Below are 14672 nucleotides of genomic sequence, written 5' to 3'. Positions count from 1 at the left end.
GCCATTACCTCCCAATACCATGAACTCTGATATAGTTAAATGGTGTAAAAGTCCTGAATGGTTTCTAAGAAGCTTGAGAGTTTCCTTCCATTTATCAGCCCATTTCACTGCTTCTCAAATATTTTCAAAAGTGGCGACTGGTTTTGGGTGTCTCCGTTTATTTAGGTGCCCATCTTAAAACCTGGTTATTTTTTAGAAGTGCTGAGCGCCTGCAGCTCCCATGGATTTCAGCTGGAGTTGTGCATACTCAGCACCTCTGAAAAGCAGGCCCACAGTTGGGCACCCAAAATGAAAATGGTGACCCTAGTTTTACTCAACTATAAGTTCCTTTCACTGAGGTCAAACACTCACTGAATGCGGCCTTCAGTGAGAGTTACCATCTCCACTCTTCCTCTCTTCAAGATGAACAAAGAAGTTGCCGCTAGGCCACTGAGGAAAGACGAAGGAGGAATTCTGGGTTCTCACTCTTCCAGACTGCGTAAAGAGGAGCCAGCTAAATCTTGCTACAGTTGCTCCCAGCTGGAAGTGAAGAGGAGCTGATCTTACTACAGCTTTCTCTTCCTGGGAATTAGCATATATAAAATATGGGGAGGGATTTCAGAGGCATCCTGCAGTTCCCAGAGCCCCCTTGCAACTGCAGAGCATGGAGCGGTCCTGCCACCGCTACACGAGGTGAAAGGGAGGAGAGACGTTGCCAGACAGACCCTCTTCTCGTGTAGTGCAATTCCCTCATGGTGGAACAAAGATGCGCACACTTCACTACAGAAAAGGTGCGACGCCCTAATTTTAATGGGAGTTTTGCCTGAATAAGAGCCCTGGAGTGGGACTCTGCATCTGCTGATCCTTCAGAAAAAACCTAACGGGGGCTAGAATGATTAGAAGTGAGAGGAAATTGTGCTAGTGCTGGGCAAACCTCAAAAGGGTTGGATAGTACTAATTAGAACTGAACAAATAACTCTCATTCCACAATTGATCTGTTGCATTTAGCCTCTCTAATAGACTTCCTGTTTTTGTCATTTGAATTTAATTCAGGATTTGGGGGGTTTTTTGTTCTATGGATACACAATATTCACACACGCACCACAGTCAGCAGTAGGAATTGAACCCAGCCCCTCTGGCATAAACAGCACAACTCCATCCTACTCACACCAGAGGAGTCAGCCCTGCAGGAAGTGAGTAAGCAGCAGACTATAAGAGTTGTTGGGGACCAGCCACTAGAGAGAGTCGTGATCACAGACACTAGGCCAGTGTATTATACTGGCATCCCATGCTCCATCTTGAATCAAGGAGCCTGGCTTCTAGGATTAAGATGGAGCTGTGGCTGCTGCACCCAGTGATCTCAACAAGGCGAGATTTCCAGAAGTGACTAGCAATTTTAAGGTGTCTCAGGTTTTGGGTGCCCAATATGGGATGCCTTAAAGGGGGCCTGATTTTCTGAGGGCAGATACTCAGCACTTTCTGAAAATCAGGCTCCTTTAAGGGGTATGGCAAGTTGGGCACCCAAAACCTGAGGCATCTGAAAATCACTAGGCCCTTCTGGAAGACGTTGGCCATAAATCCCATTTCCGTGTGGAAGATTTCGGCTGTGCATTTGGGTCACTGGCGCTGCACTTGGTCTCTTCCAAAAGAGTCCTGTTTCCCTGCCCCTCTCCCTGCCCCAGTCTTGATCGACGGTGTACCCAGCAGGCAAGATGATGCTACAGTTAAGAAAGTGGCACTTCCCTTAGTTATCAGTCGGTAGCTCGTCACCGCAGAGCTCAGCAGCTAGTAATATTATTTTAAGGCGTTCAGACCAAGTGCATAGAAAGCAACGGGAATCTCCATGTGCTAGTGATTTAACTCCAGCCAGCAATGTGTTCCCTGAATCGGCAGCGAGTCCTTCTACTTAGACAGGATTCAAACTCCTCTCCTTGGTAACGCTGACTTCAAAGGAGGTGAGAGGAGACTCTGGCCTCCGTGGGCCCCGCGGCTTGGTTAGAAGTGAAGTTGAAGCGGGGCTTCTTGCTTGTTGGTTATAGTTCGGGTTCGGGTTCAGTGGCGCCTTTAGAAGACTAGTCCATGAAACGAGCCCGAGCCTCCGCCTCCAGCAGCTGGACCGCAGCCCCCGGAGGAGCCTTCGTCATCCTTGTCCCTGTCAAAATCTCTCCACCACAGAGGGGATTTGGGCAAGGTGGAAATGTAGGCAGCTCTGTTCCTTGCTTCCTTTTCTTGCTCCTGGGAGAAAGGGGAAAAAAAACAAAACAAGCCAGGCCTGTTTATCTGAAGTCTAGTGATCCAGGCACATCAGAGGAAGGCATGTGAGAAAGCTGCTCCCAGATTCTCTCGAGGTAGAGAGGCTGGCTCCTGAGACTCAGCTGCTGGCCCTAAACCAAAAAGAACGTGTGGTCTAGTGGATAAGGCATGAAACATGGAAGTGGGACTCCTAGGTTCTGCGTGACGGGGGAAGCGACAGCTGATATTTCTAGTAGAAGCTCTGATTGAGGTGGCAAGGTGGTCCCGGCCACCATCAATGCCCATTACTGAATTCACGGTAGGCTGAAGAGAAACAAACACACACCCTCCCTGATCATGCAAGGCGCCAAGGTCCTCAAACACTTGTTTAAAGTCAGCAGGAGCTGAGGATGCTCGGTGTCTGGCAGGCGTGGGCCCTAGAAACCTGACTCTGCTTTAGAAGGCTGTAAAAGGTGTGAAGACCTTGGGGACATACCCCAACCAAGACCTCCTGTGGGTGAGTCTGCACCTCCGAGATACATAAGAAAGTTATGTCCTTTCTTCTGACTGTTCTAGGGATCACAGCTCAGCTATCTCGGTGCGTGAAGCACAGACAGCAGCGAGAGAGGGAAGAACCCAGACAGAGGAGCATAAATGAAAAGCAGTGACTATTTCATACCACAATAGCAGACAGAGAACAAGTAACAAGAGGGACAATTGCTAGCCAATGCCAACTGTCTAAGTGAGTAAAGGGAGGAATTCCCTTCCCATTGGGTTCTTCTCTTTGGAACAGGTCCTGTTACTTCTGATGGGATACCCCTGCTGCTTATGAAAGTTTAAACTCAAACTGTTAAGGAAGATTGTCCTGTTTCTATTCCGAGTTCACACATCTTCTTCCTGCTTTCCAGACTTCTTGGAGAACATGAGGGTCAGACCCTCAGTTGCTGTAAGTTGGCGCAGCTGATTTCAATTAAACTAACTGATCTGACACCAGCTGAGGAACTGGCCCTAACCGCATAAGCCCACTCTCCTGTTACATATTCTCAGTAAAGTGGCCACAGTTCCCTCGATAGGGCTAAATTTCTCTCTTTATGTCACACTACAAAGCAATCATGAAAAGCTGTTGCTGACCCTGGAGGAAGGATCATGCTCTGTACAGACCTGCCATTACACAGGAGTGGGCATGAATGACACATGGACATAGGGGATCAAACCTCACCCGGTCCTGGGTGGGTCATACCCACCTCTGACAGGCGACCCCCTTCTTTTGCCCTGTGGCAACCCTTGTCTGGCTTGCCCTGGCAGTAAAGTCTCATTGAATTGGTCTCTATAGACAAGGGCTCACCCGCCCCGCCCCCAACCACCATCACACTGCCTTTGTACAGGCAGTCACAGCAGAGAGCCCCTTGGAAGGAGGGTGACTGACCCCACCATAGTGCGGAGAGGTCCAGCATGCATCCCTGCCTACCTTTCAACCTTCCATAGGACCATTCCATCCGAGTGAGCCTGGAGACTGAGCTGCCCTCCCATCCTTAGCCTTGATCTGGAGGGATCGGCCCTGAGGCATTATTATTCTGGCAGGATGGGAGGAAGCTTTATGCTGCCGCTACTCTTGCTGTAGCCATTGCGTGTACGAGGGAGGCCTTCTGGCTCAAGGGCTGGCAGTGCAGCACCTCGTCTGAGGACTAAAGTCACTCAAACACCTAAACGAAGCCATGCCAAAACCTTCTGTACAATTCAGGCCAGGTCAATAGCACTCTAGGCAGTGCAGTGTTAGTCCCAGAAACCAGCTGAAGTCTGGCTACAAATGCACAGACCATGCTCACAGCAAGGCGGGCATGAGAGGGAGAAATGTACATGTTGCTGGTTGAGATGATTCTCCCCAAATAGCCATAGGGCTGTGGCCACACTAAGCCAATGCCCTTATGCCTATGGTCTGTCTGGTATAAAAAACACGACACACCCAACAGCAATGGGTGGAATGTACTTAAGGAATAAGACTAGGAGGCAGGAAATGGATGTTCTCTGCCACAGACATCTTGTGTGTGACCTTGGGCAAGTCACTTCGCCTCCCCGTGCCTCAGTTTCCCTATCTTTAAATGAGAATAATCCTTACGTTACTGGTGTGTTAAGGGGATTATTTCGCCGCTGTTGGCAATGCACTCAGATTTGATGGTAGTGAATGAAAATGCCTGTCAGCATACATGTATATAGCATCCTTCACAGCAGTCCCAGGTGCTTACTGTACCAAGACCAGTTGAAAGCAACACATAAGCTAGGACCCTAGGTTAGGATTTAGGAGATCTGGGTTCTAATCCTATCTCTGCCACCAACCTGCTGTGTGACCTTGGGCAAGTCGCTTCCCCCTCTGGGCCTATTTTCCCCCTCCCACCCTTTGACCTGTCTATTTAGACTGTACGCTCTTCAGGACAGGGAGTGTCTCCCTCTGTGTTTGTGCATTGCCTGGCGCAATGGGGCCCTGATCTCAGTTGGAGCTACTCTTAAACAAATCATAATGAAACTCTTTACATTTGGATTTAAAAGGGAGGTAAGATTCAGCTTTTGGGAGCCACGTGTGTAACCTACAGGCCTGCTCCCACTGAAGCCAAGAGAAAAGCTGACACTGATTTCGATGGAAGCAGAATCATTCCCCTAACCCATGGTGCTGAAGGTAAATGGAGTTACCTGCAAATACAGGATGTTATCTTTGGAAATGGCTTCCATCAAGTCTTTATTGGGAGAAGGTTCCCCGTGCAGCTGGACGGCATCTGAAACGGCCTCGTGCACAGCCCAGCTCTGCTTCCATGGCCGCTGCCTGTAGAAGAGCACGTAGGCCGTGTCTTTGGGGAAGAAAGAGGTCACGTTGCTGACCGATTCGAAGGAGGAAAAGGACACCCTGGTGTCGTTGAAGAGGTACCACTGGATTTCAAAGTCCAACTGCTTGTCTGACGTGCTTTTCTGCGCTCCGTCCCTTGGCTGACTGCTGGCACTAGTACTGGTACACTCTCTGGCATAACAATAGTAATGACCACTCTCTGAGGAGACTCCGGAATGGACCACCACGCTACAGAGATCATACACCACGGACACAAATCCATTGCATGAGGCAGCCCTATCATTCCTGTTCTGGCCTACTTCACCGGAGTCCTCCGAGGCAACCAGGACCGGCAGCTTCAGCACCAATGGAATTGAGACGTTATCCAGGATCTTCTTCCTCTTCATGGTCCTCAGGTCAAAGGAGAACCTCAGCAGGGTGAGGACGAGGTAGTGTGGCCCCTCCGTCAGCTCGGCCACTTTCTCCGCATCTTGCAGGGAAGCGCACTTCTCACAGTGATATTTATTCTCGGATGTCAGCACCTCTGGTGATAAGAAATAGTTGATCAAGTCCGGGACAGATCTGGAGTCCTCGGAGCCACAGGTCTGCTCTCCAAAAGCCAACAGTGGATCTTTCACTTTCTCCAAGCTGACGTGATCTCTGTCGGATCTCAAGATGAAAGGAGTCTCTTGTCCCTCTGCTTCCTGGAACCCTACTGTTTCTATTGGCAAGAGCTGGATGGGAGGTTCTCCAGACACGGGGTGCTTCCTTTGCCTCCTTGGAGATTCCGTTAGCTGACTCTGTGGTTTTATGGGTGGCTCAATAATCTGTGGGCCGATTTCTTCCACTGGTAAAACCGCTGTGTGGCTCTGCCGACGCACGTGTCTGTTGGACGGTGGGAAAGCCAAGGACAGGTCTGTGAAGGCTTCTTCTCGGGAGGAGACATTTAGACACTTGAGACAGCGGATTTTTGTCATCATCTTACCCCCGAACATTTTCTCAATTAATGTCTTGTTTAAGTAGTGGCGCTCCTCAGCCTGAGGCATCAAGTTGGACTCTTTAAGCTTTTGGTAAATTCTTTTCCCAGTTTTCTCTTCTTCATGTAGCCTTTGGCAGAGGAAAAAAACCTGCATTAGAAATAACACAACACACCAGTAACCTCCAACGTGTGGTCCCTCATCCATAGACCGCCTCTCACTACTTATTTTTTTCACACCCAACCCTCTAGGAGGTTGATGTACTTTCAGCTTCTCAACACTTTCGGCCAAAGACTTTCACTCTATGGAGTTTCGTCTCGTTAGGGCTCAGCACAGCCGGTGGCTCCCCACACTGTAAAGATTGGCAGCTCCATTCCGTGTGCGCATGGAGGAGCCTGCCTGCTGTGGTCTTTCTGCCTGAGTGGCGCTGAGGGGATGGGATTTGGGGTGTATACACTTTTCATGTGCCACACACCCCATTTCTGCCAGAGCTCCTTTGCCTGCCCACCTGCAGCTGGGAGGGATTTGAAGGGGATCTGTGGCTTTTGAGCTACAGAGAGAGAGAGAGAGAAATTTTAGACAAAAGTCAAAATTTCAAACAAGGGTGTTTTTTTTATGTAAATGTTTGTCATTCAAAAATAGTCAGATTTTCCCACACACTTGGCCGAGACAATCCCCTTTGCCTTCAAGGTGAATGTGGCAGTTTTCAGGCCAAACTGATTTTTCCAAGCCAAAGTTATACACAGGAGAGCCTAAAGTAGGGCTTTATAATTGAACCTGCGACTAGAACCCTTGTCCTTCAGCTCCAAACACACAGTGCTCCATCCTGTGAACTAAAGAACCCCCTTGGGCCCTAGCTGACATTACTAGCTTCCTTATCCCCTCAGTAGCCCAGCCATTTTAGGGTATCCTCACTCACTCAGACCCCCAGCACCAGTACATTACTCACCTGTGAGTCAATACAATGTTTAGAAAGCCTTGGAAATGATCACCGATATTAGTTGTCCAAAATCATTCATGAAAACCTTCCAACTTTCTCTCTAGGGAACAATCCCACATTGGCAGGGGATGAGCACGATGACCCAGACGAACAGCTGTTTGCATCTCTGTTATAATTTATCATGTTGTGTTTAGGAGGTCCTGCCTTGTACAAACCCAGAACAAAGAGACCTGCCTCTTGCCCCAAAGAGTTTACACTCTAAATGTGTACAAAGGCTGCCACTTACCGATCCAGCAGGTACTTCAGGTATTCGGAACAGTCCTGCTGAGCTCCGGGGCTAAACCAAGGAGGCCAGGAGGCCGAGAGGAAGCCTTCAGGTGAGATAGCAGGTCGCTGGCAGCAACAAAACGAGAGGAAGAGAAGCATTTAAGGCCAGATCCCACTCCCATTGGGCATCACTTTGCATTCACATCAATGAGAGTTGGGTCAGGCCCTTGCAGACAGTCAGTCAGTGAAACCTGTTGGGAGGCAGTGTAGCACTCATCAGCGAATGTCAGGGATAGAGGTACCTGTGCCTTGTCCCTTTAAGGATTGAAGGTCTGCCGCGGGGGCGAAAGGGGACAGCTCTGGTTACAGCAGAGTGGTGTGTGCTCTGAAAGGACTGAGCAGGGCTTGTGCAAACTGCGTTTGTTTTGCGGGAGGTGATACTAAGTTTAACAAAAACTCCAGTTTTAAAACTGTCCCTGGAGTGTAACATTAGCAGGACAATAAAAAGATTTCTTTAGAATGCCGGTACACTGCAAACTCCGGGAGTAGGGTGGCCGCTGACACATCCCCAGAATATAGGGCATCCCCACTCCCGCCGGCGTGACCCCACATGTGGAAATGTTAGCAAATAAAACCTGTACCAAAACATTGCCACATTCCGGTGTATTATCGTAAAAGACTAATTCTGATTTTTTTGGCAAGCTCGACAATGCAACAGCCTGCAAACCCTGCATTCAACTCTGTGTATGATTACACCAAACGGCATGAAAAATTACAATGTCACTCAAAACTTTCTCAATAAAAGACGGTGTTCGTTTGTGTGTAGGGAACAATGTGACAATGTAAAGACAGTTAGGCTTGCTAGCGAGAAGCAGATTGTGTGATGTGCCTAATTCACAGAATACCATAGCCCTTTATCGGTGCCCATCCCAGGCCTTCAGAAGTTCTTTGTTCTTGTTCAGCGTACATATTCTTGCATTCCTCTGTTGAATTGACACATATATGGCGCTCTGCTTTTATGACCTCTGCATCCTTTCATTTGTCCAACCTGTAGGGTGACCAGATGTCCCGGGATTTTATAGGGACAGTCCCGATTTTGGGGTCTTTTTCTTATATAGGCTCCTATTACTCCCCACCCCCATCCCGATTTTTCACACTTGCTGTCTGGTCACCCTACCAAGCTGTGATCATCAGAAAGAAAACCCTCTCCGTGTGAGCATTGCCACCTGGTACCGAAGAGATGTAACTGCTGATTTTCTTCAAGTTCTTGAAGTTGCCCTGTGCTTTGGTGAAATTTTCCGGGTACCTCTCTTCACGAGGCAGGCAATCCTTTCATGCAAGAGAAGAGATTACGCTTTCTATCGTGCCAAATTCTTCATTCTTTCACACTACAAGCGCAAACAGCTTCAGAAAAATTCTTCAAAGCTGATGGGTTTTTCAAGAGCTAACTTGGACACTTTGCTGTGAAGGCAAAATGAAGTCAAACCTGTCATGCAGATACTTCTTTGTTCTTTCATAAAGGTCGTGAAGCCCTTTTTACACCTTCCAAGGATATCTTGAGTAAGTCCCTGGAGCACAGAATTCACATGTATCCAAAGAACTTGTCCCTAATCCTTCCCTCCAGTTTCATATTCAGTCCCTTCGTAAGCTCATGCACCACTCTGAAAGAACACTAAAGCACTTGGCTTCTAAAGCCTCAATACAGCCCATGAATAGCTTCAGGGCATGGCTCACAAAGAGAAAATATAATTCAGCCACCTCACTGGTAGCCCCCTTGTTACCAAAGTATTTCCAGATTACTTTGGGACACTCCTCCTCTCCTAAACACTAGAAATCGCTAGGTAGTGGGTTTCAGCACTTCAGTAAACTATTGACTGCCAGCAAAAGAGACAGCCACCTGGTAACGTGTCTCAATAGATTGCACTCTTCCACCTAACGGTCACAAATCGCCTTTTATTGTTCTGTTCCAGTAGCAGAAACGCTGAAGTGGGAATAAACCTTTAGAATTAAATGTTCGACATGGACAACGTTTTTCTGCAGCGTACTCTGTTGTGCTATGAAGAATGTGTGCTAAGCAACTGGCTGCTATAGTATCCCGGTTGGCATTTTTCAGTTTCTGGTATGGGTGTCAAATGATTAAAAAAATTAAATCACAATTAATCGCAGTTTTAATCCCACTGTTAAACAATAATAGAATACCAATTTAAATTTATTGTAAATAGTTTTGGATGTTTTTCTACACTTTCAAATATATTGATTTCAGTTACAACACAGAATACAAAATGTAGAGTGCTCACTTTATATTATTATTTTTTATTACAAATAGTTTATACTTTATACTATTTATATTATTTTTATTACAAATATATTATTTGTATATTATATATACATACTTATATTATGTACATATGTATATTATATATACTATATATATTATTTTTATTACAAATATTTTATACTTTATACTATTTATCTTATTATTTTTTATTATAAATATTTGCACTGTAAAAAAAAGATAAGACTTGGAATCTACAAGTCAAAGCATGAAGGGGTATATGAATGTTCAGCCTATCTGGCACGTAAATACCTTGGAACGCTGACGACAACAGTGCCATACGAATGCCTGTTCTCACTTTCAGGTGACATTGTAAATAAGAAGCAGGCAGCATTATCTCCTGTAAATGTAAACAAACTTGTTTGTCTGAACGATTGGCTGCACAAGAAGTAGGACTGAGTGGACTTGTAGGCGCTAAAGTTTTACATTGTTTTGTTTTTGAATGCAGCTATGTAAAAAAAAAAATTCTACATTTGTTAGTTGCACTTTCATGATAAAGAGATTGCACTACAGTATTTGTCTGAGGTGAACTGACAAATACTAATTTTAGTTTATCTTTTTTACAGCGTAAATATTTGTAATAAAAAATAATAATATAAAGTGAGCACTCTACACTTTGTATTCGGTGTGGTAATTGAAATCAATACAGACCAGTTAGTTTAACTTCTGTGCCAGGGAAGATAATGGAGCAAGTAATTAAGGAAATCATCTGCAAACACTTGGAAGGTGGTAAGGTGATAGGGAACAGCCAGCATGGATTTGTAAAGAACAAATCATGTCAAACCAATCTGATAGCTTTCTTCGATAGGATAACGAGTCTTGTGGATAAGGGAGAAGCTGTGGATGTGGTATACCTAGACTTTAGTAAGGCATTTGATACGGTCTCGCATGATATTCTGATCGATAAACTAGGCAAATACAATTTAGATGGGGCTACTATAAGGTGGGTGCATAACTGGCTGGATAACCGTACTCAGAGAGTTGTTATTAATGGTTCCCAATCCTGCTGGAAAGGCATAACGAGTGGGGTTCCACAGGGGTCTGTTTTGGGACCGGCTCTGTTCAATATCTTCATTAACGACTTAGATATTGGCATAGAAAGTACGCTTATTAAGTTTGCGGATGATACCAAACTGGGAGGGATTGCAACTGCTTTGGAGGACAGGGTCATAATTCAAAATGATCTGGACAAATTGGAGAAATGGTCTGAGTTAAACAGGATGAAGTTTAACAAAGACAAATGCAAAGTGCTCCACTTAGGAAGAAAAAATCAGTTTCACACATACAGAATGGGAAGAGACTGTCTAGGAAAGAGTACGGCAGAAAGGGATCTAGGGGTTATAGTGGACCACAAGCTAAATATGAGTCAACAGTGTGATGCTGTTGCAAAAAAAGCAAACATGATTCTGGGATGTATTAACAGGTGTGTTGTGAGCAAGACACGAGAAGTCATTCTTCCGCTCTACTCAGGCCTCAGCTGGAGTATTGTGTCCAGTTCTGGGCACCGCATTTCAAGAAAGATGCGGAGAAATTGGAGAGGGTCCAGAGAAGAGTAACAAGAATGATTAAAGGTCTTGAGAACATGACCTATGAAGGAAGGCTGAAAGAATTGGGTTTGTTTAGTTTGGAAAAGAGAAGACTGAGAGGGGACATAATAGCAGTTTTCAGGTATCTAAAAGGGTGTCATAAGGAGGAGGGAGAAAACTTGTTCACCTTAGCCTCTAAGGATAGAACAAGAAGCAATGGGCTTAAACTGCAGCAAGGGAGGTCTAGGTTGGACATTAGGAAAAAGTTCCTAACTGTCAGGGTGGTTAAACACTGGAATAAATTGCCTAGGGAGGTTGTGGAATCTCCATCTCTGGAGATATTTAAGAGTAGGTTAGATAAATGTCTATCAGGGATGGTCTAGACAGTATTTGGTCCTGCCATGCGGGCAGGGGACTGGACTCGATGACCTCTCGAGGTCCCTTCCAGTCCTAGAATCTATGAATCTATGAATATATTTGAAAATGTAGAAAAACATCCAAAAATATTTATAATAAATGTAAATTGGTATTCTATTGTTGTTTAACAGTGCGATTAAAACTGCAATTAATCACAATTAATTTTTGTAATCAAGTTAATTTGTTTTGAGTTAATCGCTTGCGTTAACTGCGATTAATAGACAGCCCTAGTTTCGGGTAAACATTGTTATTATCTGCTGCATAGGCTGACAGCTTCTGCAAACTGAGGTCAAAAGCCTTGAGTTTTCCAAATGTTTCTGTGGCAAAGGCTTGCACAGTTTCCTGACTGTCACTGTTAAATCCAGGAGAATCCCTTTTTCAAAGCTGAAATACCTTAAGACTAAAGAAAAACACTTTGCTGCTCCCTTATTTAAAGAATCAGTGGTCAAATAGAAACATAGATCATTACTCTTAATATTTTCTAAATGCTTCTGAACTGAATATGGGGCTAAAATGTTCTTGCTCAATGCTTTTTGCCTTGCTTTTTCATCAAGTCAAGTCTTTAGCCACAGACAAGTCATGGTAAATAGTTTTATTAACTTTTACGCTACCGTTGATGCTTCATTAAAAATGGTGATGCATAACAGCATGGACCACTTTGCAAAGTTCAGCAGCAGTCACATTATCGGCATGAGGCGACACGCTTGCTTTGAAGAAGTTCTGCATATCAGCTGAAGTAGCTGCACTGCACGAGTTCTTCTGAAAAGTACAAACAGAAATGTGTTGATTCAAATCTGCTTTTCCACGATTGCTGACAGCTACATCACTCCTACGCAGGCTGCAAGATGCGCGACGCTCTCCGTTCCTGCTTTCAGCAATGAACTCATATTCTTTCGGCCATTCGGGATTAAAAGACGTCTTGCGTTTCAGCGCGGTGACTATAAACAAACTCCAAGACGATGTTGCCTTTATCGACTACAGCGGAGAACTGATTGAGAATCAGTGTTTGAGGGAACACGCTATCTGTATGAGCAGTGGTGTAGTCACCCTGATCATGGAGATTATTAATTTTCCAGCAGGGACCAGGATTTTTTAAAAGATTCAGAGATTTCCCGTGGTTCAGATAGACTGACATGTGTTCCCCTACTACGGTGATGGGACAAGCACAATATAAGAACCTAAAGAGCCTGATACCAAAAGGCCCAGCAGGGTACACTAAAGAAGCTTCTTTTTGACTCTTGTATGCAAAATACTGGCTTCAGTGAAGTTCACACCTGCTTACCCCAGACCTGAATCTGACCCTCTGCTCTAAGTGAAGGAGCAGGTGTTAGCAAACCTAGAATCCCCCAGTCCTTTGGTTATGTTGCTACTTGCTACCCTTTTCTGCAAGGAATAGCTACATGTGGGGCCCACTGAGGTGATCCTAACACGAGCCAGACATTCCAGCTGCTTTTGAATGGCCTCAGTAATATGCATTTAAGGTAAGCGAGTTATTCTGAGATACATCTATGTGCTGCTTCCACCACTGCTCCGTCTAGGTGCAGAGACAGTGGTGCCACACAAGGGCTGATAGCAGGTGCAGCAGTTCTGCTAGAAAGTCTCCCACTGTTTTCAGACGAGCCCCCAGGGCACCGTTAGAGAGAGACTGTTTCGTTGTTGGCTGCTCATCCAGAACAGAAGTTGGCTGTAAACCATATACGTTTCTCCTCTGTTTGGCGCATGAGCATCACCGACGTCTTCGATAAACCCAAGGCAGCAACGTGACCATGATGGAGTCACATGTTCTGCTTGGGAGAGTCAAGTGTGGCAGGCTCTGGAGTCTGGGTTTAAGAGCCTTTTAAGCACACTGTCTGTCACAGTTTTGTTCACACAGTTTACTGGTACACCACGAGGGAACAGACATGAGTTCCTGCTAGACCTGAGATTACTGGTGCAGTACCAGGGAACAGACATGAGTTCCTGCTAAACCTGAGGTTACTGGTGCACCACCAGGGAACAGACATGAGTTCCTGCTAGACCTGAGGGTATGTCTACACTACGGGATTAATCCGAATTTAGATAATTCGAATTTGGGAAACAGGTTGTATAAATTCGATTGTGCGCGGCCACACTAAGTACATTAATTCGGTTTTTAACCACATTAATTCGGTGGTGTGCGGCCACACTACCCCATTAATTTAACCACATTAATTCGGTGGTGTGCGGCCACACTAACCCTAATTCGAATTAACAAAATCGATTTTGGTGCTACTCCGCTCGTCGAGGTGGAGTACAGAAATCGATTTTAAGTGCCCTTTAATTCGAATTAACTGGCTCTGTAGTGTGAACGGGTGAAGGGTTAATTCGGATTAACGCAGCTAAATCCGAATTAAAGTCGTAGTGTAGACCACTGGTGCAGTACCAGGGAACAGACATGGGTTCCTGCTAGAGCCTGAGGTTACTTTTAATATCAAGCCCTCCGTTCTAACAGTCTATCAACCTCCCCTCAGCCACCAGGCCCCAGTCCTTGGCCTTGATGCACAAAAGTTACTGGGGGTTGGACTAGATGACCTCCTGAGGCCCCTTCCAACCCTGATATTTTATGATATTCTATGATTCTTTCTAATTCATTCAGTTTCAATCCTGTACTTCAGCCTTGCCCTCTCGATCTCTCTCTGACATCCCCCCTCGCTATCTTCTTTTCATCTTAAATTTAACACAATCAAAAAAATGGAACTCCTTCCTGCATTTTCCTTCACTGTTGAGATATCACCATCTTCCCTATCTGCCACTCAGACCATTAACTTGTGAGTCCTCTTTGATTCTTCCTTCTCCCGTGCCCCCACATCCAGCTGTGTTTTCCTCTCTGCTGTTTCTAAAATCTGACCTTTTTCATCCTGTGCACCCTGCACAAACACTGGTCCCTCCTCATAATCTCAAAATGTTGACTACTGTAACCGCCTTTTTGCTGGCTTCCCAAAGCCTGACAGGGGACAGCACAGAGGCCAGTTTGGCCCCCTGCCTGCAGAGTCTAACCAGCTGTTAGCCCCGTCAAAGTATTGGCTGGCTGCCTGGTGTGCAGCCTCTAGCAGCCAAGGAGAGGGAAGGGCAGCTGGCACCGCCCCCACTAGCCTCCTCCGGCGGAGACAGATTTTCACCGGACAAAGCCACGTCTGGTTTTAATCACTACCAGACAGGGACAGAA

At 45.7% G+C, this 14672-nt stretch overlaps 1 protein-coding gene across 1 annotated transcript in view; it reads right to left on the bottom strand.

Moving 5' to 3' along the window:
- Nucleotides 1-2043: 2043 nt before the first annotated feature.
- Nucleotides 2044-14672, bottom strand: part of USP35 (ubiquitin specific peptidase 35) — a 33394-nt gene continuing 20765 nt past the window's right edge. Inside the window, exons 8-10 of the mRNA XM_024200640.2 lie at nucleotides 7230-7336; nucleotides 4897-6133; nucleotides 2044-2214 (exon numbers count right to left, since the gene is read on the bottom strand). Of these exons, the coding sequence (XP_024056408.2) occupies nucleotides 2044-2214; nucleotides 4897-6133; nucleotides 7230-7336 (1515 nt within the window). The remainder of the gene's footprint in view (nucleotides 2215-4896; nucleotides 6134-7229; nucleotides 7337-14672) is intronic.

The sequence above is a fragment of the Terrapene carolina genome, unplaced genomic scaffold, assembly GCF_002925995.2.
Source record: "Terrapene carolina triunguis isolate 2854851 unplaced genomic scaffold, T_m_triunguis-2.0 Scaffold97, whole genome shotgun sequence".
In the NCBI taxonomy this organism is placed as follows: Eukaryota; Metazoa; Chordata; order Testudines; family Emydidae; genus Terrapene; species Terrapene triunguis.
This window is presented reverse-complemented; position numbering and strand designations above follow the sequence as displayed.